This window comes from Narcine bancroftii, chromosome 11 (assembly GCF_036971445.1).
Source record: "Narcine bancroftii isolate sNarBan1 chromosome 11, sNarBan1.hap1, whole genome shotgun sequence".
NCBI lineage: Eukaryota > Metazoa > Chordata > Chondrichthyes > Torpediniformes > Narcinidae > Narcine > Narcine bancroftii.
Genome location: NC_091479.1, coordinates 74,329,811 through 74,353,859, shown reverse-complemented (window position 1 = coordinate 74,353,859; position 24,049 = coordinate 74,329,811). Strand labels below are relative to the sequence as shown.

Sequence of the window (24,049 nt, the reverse complement as noted above, 5' to 3'; positions counted from 1 at the left end):
TGCAAAAGCCCTGATGATAAAAACCTAACTGATATTCAGCAGAGCTACCTCCATTTGATATGCGACGATAGATTAATGATGGAAAAATATATTTTAACTTGTTAATTATGGCAAGGTGTGTTTTGTAACAGAGGTTTTCTCACTGAGCAAGATTAAAGAGTTCTCTGAAATGTAAAGATGTTCTGGTTGTTCTAAAATCTCAAAAAATGAACTCCAGCCAAATGCTTGGTCAGTTTTACTGGGGTTGACTATTATCTTGTGGAATTTCTGTTTCCCTTGCCAGCTACCTCCAAAGGTTAAAAGTGGGACTGTCTGTTTTGTTCCAAAATAGATCAATTTGTTTGTTCCATGTTGAAATACAAAACTCAGCCACATATCAGAATTTGAGAAGAGCACAAGACATCTCAGCAAAGGAAGGACAGTGAACCAATACAGTGATTATTTCATTTCACTCATTTAATTAAGAACCTTTTGAGAAGTAGTAAAAGATCACACCCCACTCGCAAAGCAAGTTGATTCTTTACCTCTCCCCAAACATATTTTTCCTCATCACTGGCTCAGATTTTGTACCAGATTTCAGTCATAATATGATTTTACACTTAAATGTACCCACTGGCATCACGGGGGGTGGGGGGGGGGGGGAAGATGGCTGCGGACCACACCTGGTGACCTCATCGGGGAGGGAGGGGGAATGGGACACCAAAATGACTGTCTATAAAAATTTATGTGCACTGTTTCAGCAGAAATTTATTTTTTTTAATAAATATATTATTGTAGTTAGTTATAACAACAAAAACATTTTTCGATAGCCAAACTTGCATGTATCAATATACCTACAAGGCTAAAACTCTATGCTAATTTACTTTTTGAGCCCAATTACAATGAGGCTTTGAATCACGTGATTTCATCTGCATGCACTACTACAAGCACATTATTGTTTTCGTTCATGCTGTGCGTATGATACTGTAATTTAAAGGTGTAATTTTAATTTTGCTAGTTGTTTATCTCACTACTATTGCCATTACATTCAGTGATATATGTGAATTACAATTTATAAGTAACATTAGTACAAAAACATTACTAAGGATTCTGTATGGTCTAGTACGGGAGGAGGTGTTTACATGTATACAATGTGTATAGTTTTGCTTTGCACTATCACTAAGTGGTAATTCTACCTCGCCTGCAGAATAAGGATCTCAGGGTTATATGTGATGTCATGTATGTAATCAGATAATCTGAATCTGAAAAGGATGATCTAATTTGAAGCTTCCTCCTTTAAAAAAATAACAATAGATAATTTTAAATCCAAGTTCAATAAATTTTTGCAAGACAAGGACACAAGTCTGGGCAAGTAGATGGAATTAAGATGCACATCGGAAAGAAACTTAGTGAATAAAAGTACAGCTTGAGGGACTGAAAGGCCTTGTGTCCCTTGTTTTATTCTCAATGTTTTTTTTTGCTTGCCAAGGTTTGTATTGGAAAAATCAAAACCAGTGTTAAATTACAAATAACTTTATTAGAATTTTGATTAAGTACTGTCTTGGCTTTAACAGTGAAACACTTTCATATTGCAAATTCTCAAAGGCATCACAGAAATCTTATTCCGGCTCCAAACTGGATGCCATCGCATATTCTGCAAGGATAGGAAAAAAAATAAGATTGTAACATTTGACATTTCATCCCAGTTATGCCCAACATGAAACGATGGAAAATAAAATTCACAACCAATGTCGAGACATCTTTCAGATATTGTTGAAGCCTGTTGTTTTGGCATAGCGGTTAGCACGACACCTTTACAGAGCCAGCAATCAGGACTGGGGTTTGAATCCCATACTGTCTGCAAGGAGCTTTCATGTTCTTCACCTGTCTGCGCGAGTTTTCCCCGGGAGCTCTAGTTTCCTCCCACCGTTCAAAACATGCTGGAGGTGAAGGTTAATTGGGTGTGAATTGGGCAACACAGTTTGTGGGCCAAATGGCCTGCTACATTTCTAAATTTAAAAAAGATTGGTTTAGTCTTTCAATATAATTTCAAAGCTTTATCCTGCTTCTGCATTTCAAAGCAGATGGAAATCGATAGAGTGGATTGCACAACATATTAGCTACCATTCAAACTGCCATGATGACATCAGAGTTCAGTGAATTCCTTCAAGAAAAAAGTTAACAATACCCTTAATGAGTTTGGATTGGATTGGAAGAAAGTGCTGGCCTTTCTCAGACTTCCTTTGTACGTGGTGTAAATGCATCAAAGCACATAAAACAAAATTTTAAAGGAAATCTCCACAATAGTGTTTAGAATGTTTCTACTTGGTTATAATGGTACTAATGTAAATTTTAACATAATGGAGAAAAACCATCCCCTCAATTTTCTTCCCTATAAACAAACTGTGTACTATCTTCTGTCTTTAAAAGAAACCTTTGAAGTAATTTTGCTCCACAGTTTTCAATGTGCATTCATTTATCTGCAGCCAATTCAGGGAAGGAGAAATTTCAAATCCCCATTTTAGCACCACATCAAAATCATAACACCATTCTTAATGTAGTCTTTCTTTACAAAATATGCAAGAGAAATTCTCTTTCATAGATTTTGAAGAACTGGAAGGATTAAATGTTGAATGTCACAAGGATATTTGTATGCATTCAATGTAATTGTATACATTCAATGTTATTAAAAAAGCACAAAATTAAGAGGATCACGATTATCCCCGAGACCCATTTAAGGACACAACTACTAAATTCATTTACTATAGATTTGTTAGAAATCTAGTTTGTTAGACAATACCCTGTACAACCAATTTTTTTTTATATGGATTGACATGAGTGTGACTGGTAAGCTTTCCTCAGCTCAACCAAATACACATGGAGCATTAGAATAATTTACCAATGAGCATCTAGCTATTCGACCAGCAGGACCATCAGTACAAGCAATACTTGCCTATCCCCACTCTGCACTCCCATGGGAATACAATAATTGAGTTCCAGTCTCGCGATGTTTCCCAATCTCAGAACAATCCCTGCTCCGTAAGACCATCGAATACACTCCAGCAGTTTCTGCATGTGTGCATTGGGACTATCACCTGTAAAAATCAATCCAAAAAAAAGTGTTTTCAGTTGCTACTTTTTCAAAACTGCAGAGTCAGTAATTTAGTGCTGTCAAATGTATTTCCTATGCATGGACTATATCCTTGAAAGATATTGAAATCCCAACTAACTTTTACTGATAATAATGAGAATGATTTTATTGTCAATAACACAAGTACAATGTACATATGCACCAAAATTCTCACTTGCTGCAGCTAATAGTGTACATTAAATTACCATACAAAAAGAGATAATAAATAAAATATCGAATTAATATAAATATAATAAATAAAATTACAGAAATGAAAGAAAAAAGTGGAGTTTCAATAGTGCAGTCAGAACTTTTTGTATTGTTGGAGTAGTTTATAATGAGGGTGAAAAGGAGGTTCATAAACCTGACAGCCATTGAAAATAAAACTCAACTTGAACCAAAAGGCTTCTGTACTTTCTGACCGAAGATGGCCACAAGAAGAGGTTGTGACCAAGGTCATGGGGGACCTACATGATGTTGGCTGCCATTTTTGAATATTGTGGAAAAGTTATAAATTCTGATCGCAAGTAATGTGCCTCAGAGCAAATTCAGCCATTTTTATGTGGAACTTAGAAAATAACATCTATAAACTTTCCCAGGAAAAACTAAAACAATGCCACTGTAGTAACTTTTTTTGTTGGTCTTTTATTTGTGATTCAAGGTTTCCTTCCTCAGGCCTTTGACAGAGTAGAATGGAATTATTTATTTAAAGTATTGCAAAAATTCAGTTTACCAGAGAAGTATATTAATTGGATTAAAGCATTATATAAGGGACCATTGGCGAAAGTGACAGTAAATGGATATATATCAAAGCAATTTAACTTAAGCAGGTCAACACGGCAGGGATGCCCACTATCACCTTTATTGTTCGCGTTAGCTATAAAACCACTAGCAGAATTGATAAGAACAGATAATAATATAAAAGGGATAAAAATAAAAGACAAGGAATATAAAATCAGTTTATTTGCAGATGATGTTATAGTATACTTAACAGAACCAGAACTATCAATAAAAGAATTATATAAGAAATTGAAGGAATATGGAGAAGTGTCAGGTTACAAGATTAACGTAAATAAAAGTGAAGCAATGCCTATGAATAATGCGGATTTCTCAAAATTTAAGAAGGAATCACCATTCAGATGGCAAATGCAAGCAATAAGATACCTAGGTATACAAATAAATAAAAATCTCGGCCAACTATATAAACTCAATTATTATCCACTAATGAAAAAATTACACGACGATTTAGAGCATTGGAAAGATTTACCACTAACACTAATAGGAAGGATAAACTGTATTAAAATGAACATTTTTCCAAGGATATTATACCTATTTCAAGCATTGCCAATACAACTGACAGAGAAATTCTTCAAGGAGTTAAAGAAAATAATAAGGAAATTTTTATGGAGAGGGGGGAAACCGAGGATAGCACTAGATAAATTAACAGAATGGTATAAACAAGGAGGCTTACAACTGCCAAACTTTAAAAATTATTATAGAGCCACACAATTAAGATACCTATCAGATTTTTATCAAACAAGGGAAAAGCCAGATTGGACCAGATTAGAATTAGATAAAATAGGGGAAAAGATACCTGAACACATATTATATAAATGGGATGAAAAATTGGTACAACATAGAAGTTCTCCAGTATTACATCATCTACTCAATATTTGGAAGAAGATTCATGTAGAAAGAAATAAAACAAATTATCATTTACCAAAACTAATATTGATGCAAAACAAGTTACTCCCTTTTACAATAGATAACCTTTCCTTTAGAGAATGGGAGTAAAAAGGGATCAAAAGAATAGAAAATTGTTTTTCAGGAAATAGATTATTATCCTTTGAACAAATGAAAGATAAATACAATATAACTCAAGATACAGCGCTGGCATATTACCAATTGAGATCCTACTTGAAGGATAAATTAGGAAGCAGTTTGAGTTTGCCAGAGGGAAGTAACTTTGAATATGTGATTACAGATACAATGATAATCAAAAGATTTATAACAAATATGTATATTAAACTGCAAGAAAAGGAGAATGAGGAAACAAATGGTAAAACTAAACAAAAATGGGAACAAGATTTAAATATAAAGATAAAGAAGGAAACATGGGAGAAGTTATGCTCTGGAACGATGAGAAATACAATAAATACGAGGTTACGTATGATACAATATAACTGGATACACAGGCTATACATTACACCTCAAAAGTTAAATAAATGGGACTCAACAGTATCTGATAGATGTTTTCGATGTAAAAAAGAAATGGGAACAACAATTCATGCAATCTGGACATGTGAGAAAGTAGAAAAATTTTGGGAAGATCTAAATCAGATATTAAATAAAATAACAGAAAACAATATACCAAAGAATCCAGAGATCTTCCTCCTAAGTAACATAAAAAACAAAGAATTTGGAATTGATTTGGAGGATGCACAAAAAAGATTTGTTAAGATAGCTCTAGCCGTAGCAAAAAAATGTATTATGTCAACCTGGAAATTGGAAGATAATTTGAAAATACAACAATGGTATATAGAAATGAATAAATGTATTCCATTAGAAAAAATAACATAGTTTAAGAAATAATATTGAAATATTCGAACAAATATAGGAGCCTTACATGAAACACAATAGCGAAAACCTACCGGGGACAATCACTACCTAAGTCAACGGAAGGAAAAGGAAATGAAAAGAATGGACTCAGTGGAATTTCTGGTGTATTTTTATTGAATGACAACATTGTCTGACTGGTTTAATGTATCCTAGATTTTATACCTTAAATGGACGGGAGTGGGGAGGTAGGGAGGGTGGGATGGGAGGAGGGAGGGGGGGGGAGAAAATGGCACTGTATATGTGTGAAAAGGAAAAAGTGTGTATCATGGTTAATGTGATTTATGGTGTGAAAAATAAAAAATTGAAAAAAAAAGGTTTCCTTCCTCAAAAACAAGTACAACTGTACACATTTCTCTTCTTGCTTGATGTCCCCACATGCAAGGGGAAGGGTAAACCAACTGCTCGACAATTCAGCTAAATCAAAACAGGAATTGACACAAGTGAATTAAATTTGTCTGCCATACCATAGTTGAGGTTACAAAGATTGCCAGCATTCAAAAAGAAGTGTGTTCTGAAAAGGTCTCCAAATCCTCCTTGTCCTGGACGGAAAGGCAGAGGTGTGTACAAGTGCAGGCCTCCAGCCCAGTATGTTTCACCACCAAGATAATCCCCTTATGAAATGGCATTATGGAGGGACAAGATAAAGCAGAGAAAAAGCAAAGCCCATTAAATTATGTAATTTGAATACAATCAAATCTACTTCAACTCCTGAAATTTAACAGACTGTGTCACTCATAGCTTCATAACCTTGGAATATACATGGATTGCTTTTTAAAAGCACAATCATCGAAGATTTATTTATTTGTTCATACATTAGAAATAATTAAATTTCCATTACTGTACCATATCCTTTCACAAATTATCACTTCTAATTGAGACAGACATGCAACAGTAATTTTACATTTAGCTACCTGTAATTTTTTTCATTGCAGTTTGAACATTACATTATGATTTATTATTTAATTGTAAGGGTTTCTCCAATAATTCCAATGAAACATCTGAATTCCAGTGGCTTAACTGTTTTCTCCAAGTCAACTGTTATGGATTATTAAAAAAAAGGTGGACACAATCTATTGAGTGAAACACGAAAATCTACAGATGCTGTGATTGGAGTAAAAGACACAGAAATGCTGGAGGAACTCAGCAGGACTCGCAGCATCCACAAGATGTAAAGATATATAACTGATATTTCAGGTCTGAGTCCTTCTTCAAGGTATGAGTAAAAAGCAGAAAGTGTCTGAATTAAAAGGAAGGGCATGGGAGGAAATATAGACCAACAGACACAGGGTATTAATTGGATATGGAGAAGAGGCCAGGAATGAGGAAAGGTGAGAAATGAAGGGGGAGTGGGGGTTGGCTCTGTGAATGCAGAACTGGGATAAAGGAGAGAGAGAAAAAGGACAAAAGAGAGAACTCGAGGTAAGGAGGCATAGGGAAAGATGAGGGGGGTGGAGTGGGATCTGACAGAAACCAGAGAAGTTGATGTTAATGCCATCGGTTGGAGGGTGCCTAGATGGAATATGAGATGCTGTTCCTCCAATTGTGGGTGGTCTCAGTCTAGCAGTGCACGAGACAATGGACAGACATGCCGACAAGGGAATGAGGAAGGGAACTGAAATGGGTGGCCACTGGGAGATCCCCCACTACTTCAGAGAGCGCAGAGGTCCTCAACAAAGCAAGCTTCCAGTCTGCGTCCAGTCTCTCTGTTGTAGAGAAGACCACAATGGGAGCACCGAATGCAGTAGATTAGCCTTGCAGATTCACAAGTGAAGTGTTGCACTAAATAATTCGGGGTATGATCTTTTGAAAGATTTTTGATCCAAACGTGTGTACTCACAGATAAATTTTAAACTGGCACATACATACCTTCACTCTGTGGTCCAATACTATACATACTAAAGCCACGGATAGTTGTTGGTCCCCCAAGGTAAAATCTGAATACAAAAAAATTGATTTGATAAAGTCAGTAGATTTAACTGCCTTATCACAATCCTTCCTTTTAATGTGAACACTGATAAACCAAATGAATGTTCACAAACCATATTGGTCCAATGTATTTAAACACAAGACACATTTAACTTGTCTCTCACTCATTGATTACAGTGAAAACAAACACCTCTTTCAAGATCCCTACTGATCTTGATACAGATCCCCAAGCTGAAGTATTGACTCATCAAATCTATCCATGGATACTGCCTGGCCTACTGAGTCCCTCCAAATTTCCTTTGTTCACAAAATTTTTTACTTAATTTTGTTTTAAAGGACATAGTTCATATTCAGTCAATGACTCAGATAAATAAATGGCTAACTTACTTTAGGAATTTCAGTGAATCATGCAGAATGTACACTACCTCTATGCAGTAGTAAAAAAAGGCTTTTTGGCTACTTTTATATTCCACTATTAAAAAATGCATCACTGGTTTTTCACTAGCCAATAATGATGCATTTTTTAATAGTGGAATATAAAAGTAGCCAAAAAGCCTTTTTTTACTACTGCATAGAGGTAGTGTACATTCTGCATGATTCACTGAAATTCCTAAAGTAAGTTAGCCTAGTAAGAGTTCCTTCTTGTTTCTCTTATTCCAAGTGAAACATTAGACAGCCAGTCCTCTCCTCTTGCATGAAGCACAAGTGCTTTGACCAGGCCGAAATAAGAACCCGTCTTCCAAATTGGGTTTTCCACAAGCTTGCCAGTTTGTCCTGTTCCTGTCCCAGCTGCTGTTGCTGGCTGTAACACTGTAGAAGTGATCTCTGTGTGTATCTCACACACACACACACACACACACACACACACACACACACAGACACACACAGACACACACAGACACACACACACACACACACACACACACACACACACACACACACACACACACAAAAAGCCTGTTTGAATCTCTCTGCTAGCAAAAGCACATGATCCTCTTAGAACAGCTCCAGACAATCTGCGGCGCTCCAACAAGATCTTTCATCTGTTGCCTTTTTGCAAATAACAATCTGTTAGTGAAGTCTCTTGGGCACTCTTCGAAGCTTTTGCAAAGATTGTTGGCCCCAACATGTCTGGCATAGGGCAGAGCTCCATTGTTTTAAAGTGCTTGTATGTGACATACTCTAACAAACCTTTCCCAATTTATCTCCCAAAAACATATCTATATATTCTGTCACATTCGTTAGACACAAACTGATTCCTTCTGATCAGCCACTTCAGTGTCTTGCTAAAGAAACTTGCCCCATCAGGGTTTTCCAGATGATAAGCTCTTTCTTTCAGGTCACCATAGAGTTCCTTTTCTGTTTCCCTTATCTCAGGTAAAACATTATACAGCCAGCCATCTCCTCTTGTATAGACCAGAAGGGCTTTTGAACAGGGGGAACTAAGAACTCATAACCTGTCTTCAAAATGGGATTTATCCATAAGTTTGCCAGCTTGTCATGTTTCAGTCCCAGTTGCTTCTGCTAAATTGTAAAACTGTAGAACTGAATTTTCGCTCTCTCACACACAGAGAAAACCACATGATCCTCGGCACCAAACCCAATATTCTGAGTCCATTGCTTTCAAAAACAATAATCCATTACTCCACAGCATGTCCAATTAACACCTACTTGTGAAGTCCTTCAGCAAAACAGTTTCCATTGTCTTTACAAAGGCACTGGGAGCCTGGACTGTCTGGTTTGAGCAGACCTCTGGCATTTTAAATGAGATCTGCGTTGTGAAGTGTTTGTTTGTGACCTACACTAAAAAAAACCCCACAATTGATCTCCTTTAAAACATATCTGTATACAATATAAAATAACAAAATCTCTCACAACATGTATTGTCTTATATATATATATATATAATTCATTATTAATTGAATGTATTGTGGTTTTAAAATTTTAAATAAAATGTTAAAAAAATATTCAGCTATCTTATATTTTATGTTCTTGTGATAATCTGAGCTGCAATATGGGAGACAGAGAATCAGATCTGACACCTAGCACCCAAATATAGATAGGAACAAACTAGGTGAAATTTATGTCTCTTCCCATTTCTACACCAACAAGATTCTTCAATTACATTGTCCATCAAACTTTAGTTGTGCCAGGTACTGTTGCAAATAACAGTCCACACATGCTCTTCATGGACACTCACCTATCAGCAATTGAAGATGGCTTCTCTCCAATCGGTACAAGAAGGCCACCCCATAGAGAAGCTGAGAGAACCTAATTAGTAAAAGTAAATAAAATACTTCACTGTCTCCACAATTAAACGTACATTATGAATACAAAAACAAAATAATATTTGGTCCTCCCTTGCAATCAAATTGAAATGAAGGAAATGCTCTTGTTTTGAAGAATTTTAAAGTGAAATAATTTATTTTTAAATTTGTAAATCTTAATTATTAAATCCAACACAAGTTCATCAGTGAACAAATGCAAGTACATAAATACTAAGAATTTAAGCATTAGACTGACATTGTTCATAAAATGTTTTTATTGAACATCCAATTATTGTATACATCAAGACGTTCAGAAATTCAAAGCAAAAAAATATTTTGTTCGTCCTTAACAATAAATACATTGTTAACTTGCATATCATGTCAGTTCTTACCAAATGCTTCAATATAAATTTGTGATGGAGAAATTAGTGTTGAAATGTTTGTTTAATCTCTTCACAGTCCCTGTCTGCCTTTTAACAGAACTATTCCTGACCTATTTGATTAACTCTCAGTGCAAAGTACCGTTTACTCCCACAACCAATGCACATTAATCCTGACCTAGGTTTAATAATGCAAGGCAAATGGGTGATTTGTTATATGCGATTTTAGTGAAAATAACTTACACAATCCCACAAAAGGCTCTGATTGAACTGCAGCTCAAAGTCCTCCTTCAAAAATTTCACATCACCTCCAGTGTAACCTGCCAGTTCCTGTTCAAAATAAACAAATGATAAGTCATGACAAGGAACCATTGTAATCAGGTAAAATTAATTACTTGCAAGTCAAATGCAGATCAGAAACATTGCTATCATCTTCAGAAGAACCCATGAACAGTTGTTTTTAAATCCAAATTTCATTCTATGAATGTTACACTCTGAGAACTAAAACAGGAAATTATTTTTCAAGTAAACTACTCAAGTCACTTTTTGATGTCTTTGATTTAACTGCCTTAACAGCTTACATCTAATAATATAATGCAACTCAACATGATAGCTTGTTAAAGTTCCACAGCTGGAACAACTACTTGATAACCCTCACCTTACCTTCTCCCCAGATCCTCCAATCCCTTTGGCATTAACAAATACTCATCCAGCCAGCCTTTCCAATTATAATTGCTGTACTTTAAAGAAAATTCAACACCCTGCATCAAGTCCTGGGCTAGTTGACTTACACTGGCTCCTGATTAATCAATTATCCCATTTTAAAATGTTCATTTTGTTTTCAAATTGCACCTTGTTTTTATTGATCTGTTTCTATTATTATATCCAGTCCTGTAACCTTCCAATATAATTTGTGCTCTTCAAATTCTTCCTCATCTGTGATTTGAACTATTTTACCTTTAACAGCTCAAGTCAAGTCACCTTTATTACCATTCATACCATGCTCATACAGTAAAGAAGAGATAACAATTCTCCAGGACCACAGAACATATTTACATAAATACAAGTTAGAATTGAAGTTGAACACATTAAAATATGAAAACTTGTGCATTAACAGTCCACGGTACCCTATTCAAAAATGTTCTGGGAGTTCAGGAGTCTGATGGCTTGAGGGAAAGAGCGGTTGCCCAATCTGCACATAAGGGCCAAGTGCTGCAGTACCTCCTACCAGATGGCAAAAGGGAGAATAGTTTACTTGAGGGGTGTGTAGAGTCCTTCACAATGTTTATTGCCTTTCACCTGCATCACATTGTAAATGTCCTTCATGGTAGGAAGAGAGCCTCGAATCATCTTTTCCGCTGACTTTACTGTCCTATGCAGGGTCTTGTGGTCTGAGGAGGTACAACTTCCAAACCAGGCGGTGATGCAGTTTCACAGGATGCTCTCGATACATCTCCTGTAGAATGTAGTATTACGAGCCCAAAGGACCCCAAAACCCAGCAGGAATAGACATTCATCAAGACAAGTGGCTTTCAAAACATTATTTTTAATTAACTTCAAACATTAAAATAGAATCAAACTTTAACTTAACTCTATACTTAACTAACCCAAATTAACCCCGTTCTAATTCTAAGTCAATTTAAGAAATATTCTTTGGTTCACAGTTCAATCTCACTTCTCCTTCTTCCAAGTTCTCTGGTTGCAGGCAATCACCATACTGTGCACAGAATTTAACATGTATAAAGTTCACCAGGCTTAGTGCTTGAAAGGTAAATGTTTACCGCTCAGAAAAGCTCTTGTAGGATTTGCAGAGAGAGATATTTGTTGCTCCAGGATTTCCACAACTGAGGTACCACCACTCGTCACCTCAGGGTCTCGTTGATTAAACTTTCCCCATCAGGGTCTTCTAGATGGTAACCTCTTTCTTTAAGCTACTACAGAGTTCCATTCCTTCCTCTATTTCAAGAGAAACATCAGACAGATAGCACTTCCAGCCATCTACTACTCTGGAACTTGCTTTCATCAGTTTCAAACAGTTTTCCCTGGATTGCACTTTTCAGTTACTTGTCAGTGTCCCACACACTGACTGACTGAGCTGTTAACTCAACTCTCTCTCCCAACTGAAACTCCAAAGAAAGCATGTGACTCATGTCTTACAAAACCCCCACCTTCTCCAGCAATCATCTGTTGTTAGATAAACAAAATCCAGGAGTGATCTTTCTATGAGCACTTTGCAGAAAGGGTACTGATAGACAGTATGACTCCAGCAAGACAATGGTCAAGCATTTTATGACGACAGTTCAATTAACACCTACTTGTGAAAGGTGCTCACATTCTCCAGATATCCTGCAATGTGAATTCTTCAGTCTTTCAAATAAGATCGGTTTTAAAATGTGTGCATGTATGTGACCTACTCTAAATCTTATAAATTCTCCCCAAATATTAATATTGTTACAGTAGTGAGGATGGAGGGTGGGAGATGAACTTTCCTCAGCCTTCGCAGGAAGTAGAGGTGCTGCTGGGCTTTCTTGGCTATGGAGCTGATGTTAAGGGACCATGTGAGGTTCTCCTCCAAGTGCACTTCAAGGAACCTGATTCTCTTGACAACTTCAACAGTGGAGCCATCAGTGGTTAGCGGAGTGTGGTCCCCTGGGCTCTCCTGAAGTCAAAAACCATCTCTTGTTTTTTTTAAAAATGTTCAGATACAGGTTGTTGGCTGTGTACCAGTTAGTAAATGCATCTCAGCTCTGTAGGATGAATCGCATTCTTACTGATCAGGCCCACCATAGTCGTGTCATCAGCAAACTTGATGATGTGGCTCGAGTTGTGTTTAGCTACACAGATGGTGTAGTCTTGTAGTTGGTGATGTCTTGGATGCCCTTCCACATGCGTCATATGTCCTTACTGTCCAGGAAGTGATTGTGAATGCGCTAGACATGTGCATTACCTGATGGCTTTAGACAGCTTGGTTCTTGCAATAGCTAGGGCTACCTTGTCGTCCGCTCTGAAAGCCGTATCTCGGTTCCTGAGCAGAATGTGCACCTCCGCTGTCATCCATGGCTTCTGATTGGAGTGATTTATGATAGTCTTGGGCACAGTGACATCGTCCGAACATTTACTGATGTAGCTGGTTATACTGAGGCTGTATACTCCTCCAGATTGATGTAATCGCCACTGATTGCTGCTGCCTCGAACATATTCCAGTCAGTGCATTCAAAGCATCTTGAAATGCATGAATGGCCTTCATTAGCCAGGTTTTAACCTGCTTCAAAACTGGTCTGGAGCAAAACTGGTCTGGAGCAAAACTGGTCTGGAGCAAAACTGGTCTGGAGCAAAACTGGTCTGGAGCAAAACTGGTCTGGAGCAAAACTGGTCTGGAGCAAAACTGGTCTGGAGCAAAACTGGTCTGGGATCAGCATTACAAAGATGTGGTCTGAGTATCTGAGGTGTGGTCTGAGTATCTGCCTGATACTCTTTGGAAATGTTCATCTACACAAGGTTCAACGTGTTTGCCCCTCTCATAGCAAAGTCCACATACTGATGGAATTTAGGAAGCCTTGACTTGAGGTTCACCTGGTCAAAATCCCCAGCGATAACGATCAGTCCGCCAGGGTTTGCGGTCTGGAGTTCGTTTATAGCCTCATGCAGTTCCCAGATTTCCTCCTTCGCACTAGCGCCGGGGAAGGATGTACACTGCAACTATGAGAACTGTGGTGAATTCCCAAGTAGATAAAATCCTCTACACCTGACCATCACAAATTCCACCAGCTTTGAGCAGTGATGGAGACACATGCTGACTCGCACCATTTTGTGGTACGTAATATGCACAGGCCACCACACTTTACCACACAAAGCAACATCTCTGTCTGCCCGACATAAAGTGAGCCTTTCCAGATGAATGGCGGCGTCCAGGATCCTATCGCTGAGAAACTTGGCAGTAGAAGCAAAGCCTACTACTACCACCACCAAGCCTCTAAACTTTCCCTCCATAAAACTCTCCAGCATCCTTTAATATGCTAAATAAAACCAGTGTCTTCACTCGAGATTATGATAATCTGACCTAGCATTTCCTCCACTGGTTCAGAATCAAATGTTATTTAACACATTTGAAAAAATAGCCAAATTGTTGTAGATTTCACAATTAAAAATTAAAGCCCTTTTTTCCAAATGACCAGTTTCAAATGAACCAAAGCTAAAACTAATCATTCCTTTGAACAATTCTCAAATGTATTTTTGCGTTACCTGGTTTATCTTAAGTAAAGATCCACGTTTGGGAATTATCGCTGAGGTCCGGGTGTCAACGGTCATTGAGTGCTGTGAAGAAATAGAAAAATCGGTTACAATATACAAATAATACATAAACATCCAAAATATTTTCTCATAAACAAGAGAACCCTATTCCTCAAAACCAAATTAGTCAGAACACTAGAGAAGAACTGGTCAGGTACATCGATACCACATATACTACAGCGTAAGAACAGAAATAGCTAAATTATGTATTTACCCAAGAGTCAATTAACTCAACAGTGTGGAGTGTTTGAAATGCTTTGATAATACAAGATGCATGGTGAAAAAGTACAACTTTTTTTTTAAAGTTAAAAAAAAAGTGGATTTGATCATTATTAATTTCTGAATTCCAGCTCCTATTGAGATTTGGAGAGCCAATTCTAAAAATATTGTGATAAAAATGACTATGCTTTAATTGAAAAATATTCCAATAAACCAGGAGTATATTTGCAGAAACAAATTCTGAACAATGTATATTCAATATCTAATGTTAGTTTCTAATGTAACAAGCAAAACCATAAACATAAGAAAATAAGTATTCATTTAACAGCTGAATTAAAGTTAAAAAAATCATAAAGAAATCAATGGAGTAATTAGGTAATGCAACTGCATTAAAACAGAAGCATTAGAAGTAAATGAGGATTTACCGAAATTGATGATTTGAGAGAATGTCCACTTTCTTCCCGAACACAAAATGATGCTGTGCGAGACAGAGAGCCTAGCTCCCTCCATACTCCTTCCCATTTTAGAGTATGATGGGTCTTCCATAGTGGAAACTATGAGGAAAATGACAATTGTTTATATAAATGCACTAATATAACACTCGATAACTGCAGCATTTTACAACTCCAGCAGAACAATTATTTTGCATTGCATTGGTTCTCAAAATCCTCTCCATTTGCCCAAATAGTGGTATAATGTTTAAAAACTGGTGTTTGATGTGACTGGAAAAAAGCTAAACAATCAGCCTATCTTCACACAGCTCAAAATAAGAATGAAAGTGGACGGAACAGTTAGCATAGTGGTGAACGTAATGCGGTTTCAGTGCAAGGACTGGGACATGGGTTTGAATCCTGCGCTGTCTGTAAGGACTTTGTATGTTATCCGTGTCTGCATGGGTTTCCTCCCTCCGATCAAAATGTATGCGGGGTTTTTTGTAAGTCAATTGGGTGTAATTGGGCGGCACAGGCTAGAGGGCCAAAACGGCATGTTACCATGCTGTATGTCTAAATTTTGTTTTTAAAAAAGAATGATACTTAATGGTTCACTCTACCTCTCATTTGAAGATCAGTGGTTTTCAAACATTTTCTTTCCACTCACATACCACTTTCACTTATCCCTATGCCATAGGTGCTCTGTGATTAGTAAAGGATTGCTTAAGGTGGGATGTGAGTGGGAAGGGAAGGTTGAGAATCACTGCTCTAGACCCAATTGTTACTGAAATATTTTGCTTGAGAAAAATTGTCATTGGCCCATTTCCTTTGGAGTTATGAAACTGTGCACATAACAAGTCAATTAGGTACCATTAAAACAGTGGTTTTCCAACTTTTTCTTTCCATCCACATACCACTTTAAGTAATCCCTTACTAATGACAGAGACCTACACCATAGGGATTATTTAAAGTGATATGTGAGTGGAAGGAAAATGTTTGAAAACCACTGGACTGATTATGTGCTCTTAACAAAAAGCATGCTTTCTTACAAAGTAGTGTTTTCACTTAGTCAAGTAACTTGTCTCAAATTTATGAACAAATTAATGTTTCACCCTTACATTGTATTCTGTTGAGATCCCTCTATCAGTCTCACGAAGTGAACTCCAGGGAAACTGCCCAGTCACCTTATACAAGTTAACAGAATAACTGAAGAAGAAGTGTACATTTCAATTGATGATTCACTTTTCATTTACATCATGAGCTATTTGCTTATTTTTAAGCAGGCACAATTAAAAATAACCTCTGCTCATGTAGATCAATGGATACAAATACAAACACGTTAACAGCTAAACAATACTACCAACAGTAGTTCTATTGATGAAAACCCAATATTGCACTTGCAATGCTAAGTATACAAATTGTGCATGAAATAAAGCATACTGCTAAACTTACCAAGAAAAAGTACAAATTAAATCTTGTGTCACACTAGATTAACAACGAGATGATACAGACAGGCAATTGCAAGGAATCGATTTGATATTCATTTCATTAAAGGAAGTTTTGAAAACTCACTGGCTTCAACTGATAAATAACTGAGTCATCTAAGCCAAGATCACAGACTCCTGTGTCAGTGGCAAGTTTCTTTCTAGTTATTGTTTCTGCAAGGGGAGCATAAACTGTGTTCCAAATAATCAATAATTGAAATCTGAAAGAATAACACACATTTGCTCTAAGTAATTTTCCATGCTGGACAGATTAATTGGCCGCAATTTACCAATGTGTTGTAATAGATACTTTTACCAAACCCAACTTTCTCATGCCAATTTACTTTAATCTGTGAATTTCTTGCTGCTCAATGCATTTGAATGAGAAGGGGAAAACAATCCAGACAATTTCTTAGCAAAGGTAACAATGGTACTGCCCCTTTTCAACAGCAACTTCTTCATTTTGAACTTTTAAGTGCACATCTGCACTTATCCAAAATTCCTGAGGCTTTTGAACTTCTGCAACTGAAAATATTGGTCCCAAAATTATAATATTTCTAAGATTTACATTCTATAATTTCATATTCTCTCCAAAATGAAATTGAGGAAGTGATGCATGCTGATGAAAGGCCCTCAGAAACACATATCAACGACTGTTTCGTGTAATGACACAGCAAGGTTGTGTATGATGAAGTAATTCTTCTGCCAATCAAGCATAAAGACAATAATGTCGCAACAGATATTTTAAGCAAAGATTTTCTATACTTCATTTCATGTAAATATCCTACACACTGCACTTTCTGTCAAAAGTGCTCTACTTCTATTAAGGTTCAGTTACTTTACACTCTTTAAACAAATAACATATTATCTGCAAAAAAAAAGTAACAGTCCACTGCTCATCATTTGCCCTGTACTGCTCCAAACATTTTTTTTTAAAAAAAGCTCAAATCCTTTCTTTTTTTCCTGCTCATTCCAAACCCTACCCCACAGTCGACATGAACGAAAAACCTGAAAAAGCAGTTTTTCACAAAAGGAAAAGCAGAAAAGAAACGTCTAACTGCATTACTTCTTGTCAAAGTTGCCAGGCTCTGGTTTAAAGTACGAAATGCCATAGGAGGTCTCCTTTGTTCCATATGAAAACTGGAAAGTTATCTTTTCTGCTCGACCAAACAGATTAGGCAGCTTCAAACCCAAAACCTATCAGGGGGAAAAAAAATTACTTTTAACAAATCTACTGGGAACAATTATAGCTCTTGCTATAGTTAGTACTTTGAAATGGAGGTCATCTTACCATACTTCCTTCATTATTCCCAACCATAGTGTTGTAGCTCCCAGTTAAGCGTCTCATTTCCTTCACCTCAAAGATTACATCCAATCCATCAGCCAATGCCTCTTCACCTTTGAAACCAACAATATTCATCAAGAAATTCGAAAGACAAAGCATTAGTCATCTATTCACAGGTCTTTGTAAAGGCAGAACAAGTTAAAGAGAATCTTTTAAAAAATCTGATTTTCTGAATGCTGGTCTGTAAAAAGTTATAAGTATGTAATAATTATTAATCCTGCAAAAAACAAAATATTATGTAACATTGGTGAGCCAATGTTTTTTTAAAAATTGGCCAAGATGGGAATTACTTTTAAAATCACAGCAAAATTTAGACATAGATCAACTTGTCCTAACAGTGTTAACTCTTTTGTCTCATTTTAACTTATCAGTCTGTATCATTCCCCGTGAGCCAGCCAAGAAAGAGAACACATTCTGCTGTGAGGTCTTTCTGGCAGGCTGCAATATGTATGAGTACAGACTTGGATGTTTAACATCATCAATTTCCCTTTCCATTTAAAAGCCTATCTCCTTCCCACCTCCACCATCAACATGAACAATGGAATGATCCTGCTATGTATGGGAAAAAAAAGCTCGCATTATGTCAGAATGCACTAGAGAACCATATTGCTTGCTGATAAAGTTCCTGTGGACGGAATATATTACATCACCCATACAAAGATTGTTGGAGTTATGGGTATTGTAGAGGGCAAAGGACAACACAAAAGATGTAGATCAGCTACAGGTGTGAACAAGTGTGAGGTAAAAAAGTCAAATATAAGGGGAAAGTACTGACTTAATAGCTGGATTCAGTACTGATGAACAGAGGAATCTGGGGTTCCAAGTCCACAGGTTCCTGAATGTGGCCAAAAATTGATACAATGGTAAAGAAAACTTTTATTGCCCTATATTGGTTAGGGCAATGAGTACAACAGTAAGGAAGTCATATTGCAGCTATATAAAACTTTTGCTTGACCACACTGGGGATAATAATGTGCATTTCTGGTCACTCCATTACAGAAAGGACGTGGAATCTTTGGAAAGGCTACAAAAGAGGTTTACAGGATAATGTCCGGATTAGAGGGGAAGAATTGTTACAAAAGGTTGGACAAACATGGGTGATTTTTCTTGGAGCATCAGAAGCTGAGAGGACACCTGATGGAAATTTATGAAATGATGAGGCATTGATAGGTTAGATGTCAGAAATGTTTTTTTTCCCAAGGTAAAAATGTCAAATAATCGAGGGCAAACATTTAAGATGAGATAGCAAAATTTTAAAGGCGATATGCAGGCAAATTTTATTTTTGAAAAACATAATGGTTGGTGACTGGAATAGGCTGCCAGGGATACTAGTGGAAGGATATAGGATAGTACTGCTTAAGAGGCTTCTAGATAAGACACATAAATATTCAGGGAATGGAGGGGTATGAATTATGTGTAAGCAGGAGAGATTTAGTTTAATTTAGCATCATGTTCACTGCACAATTGATGGGCTGAAGGCCTGTTCCTGTGCTGTACTATGTTCTATTGGGAATGGTATTTAGCTGTGCTGACATCCAAGTACCCAACAGCCACTAGATTACAGAAGCAAGAACAAAAATATTGTCAAAGTTACCCTGGGCAGTGTCAATGAGGACTTCAACATTTCTAAATATTCCCAAATGAAGCAACCGCTCACGGGCTTCATGAGATTTCTTCATCACCTGTTGAAAGGGAAAAAAATATCCACTGTTATTTTGTGAAAACCCATTAATTAACCAAATCTGAACTGTAGTAAAACTACAGGGCCAAGGCTTTAGGTTTGTAAGCATTGGAAATAATCTTCAGTCTTGTAATGTACATTTAAATTATGACATAATAAAAATATGATGGGGATCCCACAATATTTCCTTATGTTTTTCCACTGTGTTTTGCTATGATTTGTCATTTTCCTCTGTAGCGGTACCCGATATATTCATTTATTTATATTTATGTAACATCAGGCAGCATTAACTTACCAGTATATTTCATGAATACACATATGCATGTTCTACATATATAGGCTATGTTGTGTCACTAGCTGCACATTGTAGTTTTCATTATTTATTTACATCTATCTGTAACTTCTAATGTTAAGTGGTTCTTATGTCATTTTCATTATGTATTTACATCTAACTGTAACTTCTAATGTTAAGTAGTTCTTAAGTATTTGATTTTTTTTGTTTCACATTCGTACTTTTCACATGTACTTTTCCTAGTAATTGCTTTCCAATTATATTTCCTTATGTTTTTTTCTGCTGCATTTTGTGGAGATTGGCATGATTTTCAAAAATAACTTTTTTTTGTTGCAGAATAAAATATGGCTGCAGTACAGGAAACAATAAAGAAGTAGGCAATAAAGTGTGGAATATCTGAATGGTGGATTTGTATCAGCAACCCATGTGCCAACCATGTGAAAGAGTCTTTTCAAATGAAGCCATGAAACCTTCCCAGCTTCTTGAACATCTGAAGAAAATGCACTCTGATAAAGCAGACAAAAACTTAGTGTATTTTCTTCCTTCGCAACATCAGAGTGAGACTTCAGTGCAGTTGCCCATCTTCTTTCCAAGCAAAGAAACAAATTGAAAATTACTGAACGTGGGTATCTAAGACCTCTTAGTGCCTTCCTGCCTGATATTGAGAAGCTGATATCCCTGCAGCAAGCACATTCATCCCACTAAAACGGTGAAGACAATGTAGTTACAGGTAAATTGGCTTACTATAAGTTTTATTTGTGAAATACATACAGTTGTTTATAGTGTTAGATTAGTTGTTGTTTTAAATTTGCAGTAGTCCTAATACCAAGAAAGGTGTGTGTTCATTGTATGTGTGTGGGGTTGGGGTGGGGGAGGGGGAGGGGGGATTGTTGGGGGAACACTAGAGATGTGAGCTGGGAGCCAAGGGGGTGGCAGCCTGCTCTAAACCTATTCTATCTATATATCCATCCAAATTTTTCTTAAATGTTGCAATAGTACGTGCTTCAACTACTCCTTCTTCCTGCAGCCTGGTCCATACACTGCCACCTTTTGTGTGAAAAATATTACCCCTCATATACCGATTAAATCTCTCTTCCCTCACCTTAAATCCATCATTATGACACAAAGACTGTCCCTCCTAATTATACGTAATCTCCTAGCCCTAGATGCAGCAACCAAAAGAAATTAAAGCTTCTTCTACCTATTCTATGTTTCTCATAGTGAAAATGTCAGTCAAATCAAACCTTAAACTTCTAAGTTCACATATACTAAGTTATTTCTGGAATGTTATGCAATAAAATTCAGAACTTGCTTAAAATACTTACTTCAATTAGGTTTTTAGCTTTGAATACATCAGCTATTTCATGTACTAAAAAGTCATCTTTCGTCCTGCTGATTCCATCAATGTGCACGTGCTGAACAATCACCTGAAAGGAGAATCAGAGAGAAAAGAGAAATTTTCATGTGGGTCATTCCTTTATCGCTGACATTTTTCTGATTACTTAAGTCATTTTGCAAATGGTTATGGAGCTGGAATTCAGTAGAATATAATCACCATCTGGTTCCTCAGAAGATGACAAAATGACTCAAAAAAAATCTCATTCACGAACTTTGAACCATAAAACTTCACAAGAAGAGCCATTAGGTCCTTCTAGTCTGTGCCAAACTATTTTTTTGCCTAGTCCCACTGACCTGCACCTGACCATGTACCTCTATACCCCTCCTGTCTATGTATTTGTCTATTCTTTTCTTAAATGTCAAAATTGGGCCAGCATTTACCAATTCAGCTGGAAGCTCATTCCAAGTTCCCCCTAATGTTCCCTTTAAACTTTTCCTCTTTCACCCTTAACCCATGTCTTCTAGTTTTTATCTCAAATGGCAACTTAAAAATATCCAGTAAATAATCACCTGTTTATTCCCCAGAATCTCCTGTTTGGTTTCAGGCTCCACTTCAACCGTTTCTGCGTCATTCAATGGAGGTGATAAATTTGGTTCCGCCACTGGGAGGGGTTCCAAGCTCTGAAAAATGTTTTAATTTGTATTATATTTGCAATTTATCAAATATCAGCATTCAGTCAGAAATTAAATAGATCCCTGTTGTAAGAACCATAAACAACTCTCCTCTCTTGGTCCTGTTGTTCATAGTTAAGGAGAGAAACAGGAGTCCACAGATGCTGTGATTATAATAAAAGCACTCTGATAAAGCAGACAAAAACTTAGCGTATTTTCTTCCTTCGCAACATCATATTTAGTAGAGTGAGACTTCAGTGCAGTTGCCCAGCTTTTTTCCAAGCAAAGAAACAAATTGAAAATTACTGAACGTGGGTATCTAAGATGGTCTTACAGCAATCTTGAAGATAAAGGGGTATACTGTTTACGTTTTGAGCCTGAGCTCAAGGACTTCCCTTGGTTCTCAAATTGTGGTTTCAAACCCTTCATTATCTTGGTCTCCACTACTCCAACTGCCGTTCTGAATGTTCCATTTCCTCTCTGTCTGCATGGCTTAACCCAGTTGCACCACAAGTCACACAGAGTGTGGGTCATTCCTTTATCGCTGACATTTTTCTGATTACTTAAGTCATTTTGCAAATGGTTATGGAGCTGGAATTCAGTAGAATATAATCACCATCTGGTTCCTCAGAATTCCATCCATTATGATAACAATCCACAGTCCAAAAGATCAGTCCATGATTGTGATAGTACAGACCTATCACCAATGTATATAGTTACAGTATCTAGAGTATGTAATGACTGTCCTTACCGCGATTGGCTGAGAGCTTAGCCACACCTACTGTCTGGGCCTTAAAGGGTTGTGTCCCTAGCCAGGTCGGATCATTCCGGACTGGTCGGCCACCTGTGAAGAGCTCCTGTCTTTTACTAATAAAAGCCTTGGTTTGGATCAACAAGTCTTTGGTTCTTTCGACGAGGTCTACAATGGTCAATAACACAACACTTCACTTGTGAATTTGCAGGTGTCATCTACTGCATCCGATGCTCCCGATGTGGTCTCCTCTACATCAGAGAGGCTAGGTGCAGACTGGGAGATTGCTCTGTCCACTGCAATAGTGTTGATCTTCCAGTGGTACCCATTTCAATTTCTTATCCCATTCCCTTGCTCACATGTCTGTCCATGGTCTCATGCACTGCCAGACTCCACTTGCAAATTAGAGGAACAACACCTCATCTTCCATTTGGGCTCCCTTAAACTGGATGGCATTAACATCAACTTCTCTGGCTCGCTAAACCACTCCCCCTCCCAAGATACTGCTATAGCCTGATAGACTGACAATAAGTGGATGAGGGAGTCACAGAGGAAGCAGTCCCTGTGGAAGGTGGAGGAGGGAGGATGTGACTGTTGGTGGCATCATGTTGTAGATGATGGAAATTGCAGAGGTTAATATGTTGGAATGTGGAGGCTGGTAGGGTAATAGGTGAGGACAAGGGGAATCTTATCCTTGTTGCATCTACGACATAGGTTCTCTGTGATTAGTAAGGGATTACTTAAGGTGGCACGTGTGTGGGAAAAAAGGGTGAATTGATGGTGGTAGAGGGGAAACATTTTTTGAAGGAGGACATCTCAGATGATCTGGAATGGAAGACCTCATCCTGGGAGCAAATGTCTCGGAGATGGATGAATTGAGAGAAAGGAATAAAATCCTGACAGGGTGCGAAGAGGTATAATCGAGGTAATTGTAGGAGTTTATGGGTTGATAGAAAATGTCTGTAGAAAGTTTCTTTCCTGAGATGGAGACAGAGAGATCGATAAAGGGGAGAGTTGCCAGAAATAGACCAAGTGAATATGAGGTCAGGGTGAAAGAATCCCACCACCAGACACACCTCCCTATCTTCTCCCTTCTCCACCTTCCGCAGAGATCGCTCATTCCTTTCATTATTAAGTTTTGACATATTATGAAGATTGATGTTTTGAGTTTGGAATTCAGTTCACATTTTGAGAAAATTTCTTAAGTGCATAAGTGAAATGTTTAATGGTTAACCCTAGTCCTAA

The 24,049-nt window shown here is 37.2% G+C and overlaps 1 protein-coding gene across 1 annotated transcript; it reads right to left on the bottom strand.

The window, feature by feature from the left end:
• Window positions 1-1,496: 1,496 nt before the first annotated feature.
• Window positions 1,497-22,068, bottom strand: LOC138745228 (sorting and assembly machinery component 50 homolog; the record flags this gene model as incomplete). Its single annotated transcript, XM_069902290.1, has 14 exons — window positions 1,497-1,633; window positions 2,933-3,074; window positions 6,193-6,339; window positions 7,595-7,662; window positions 9,855-9,925; window positions 10,545-10,631; window positions 14,544-14,615; window positions 15,236-15,364; window positions 16,360-16,447; window positions 17,792-17,922; window positions 18,017-18,123; window positions 19,665-19,752; window positions 21,369-21,470; window positions 21,952-22,068. Coding segments are annotated over 14 exons (1,395 nt in total), but the record flags the coding sequence as incomplete, so codon positions are not given.
• Window positions 22,069-24,049: the final 1,981 nt, after the last annotated feature.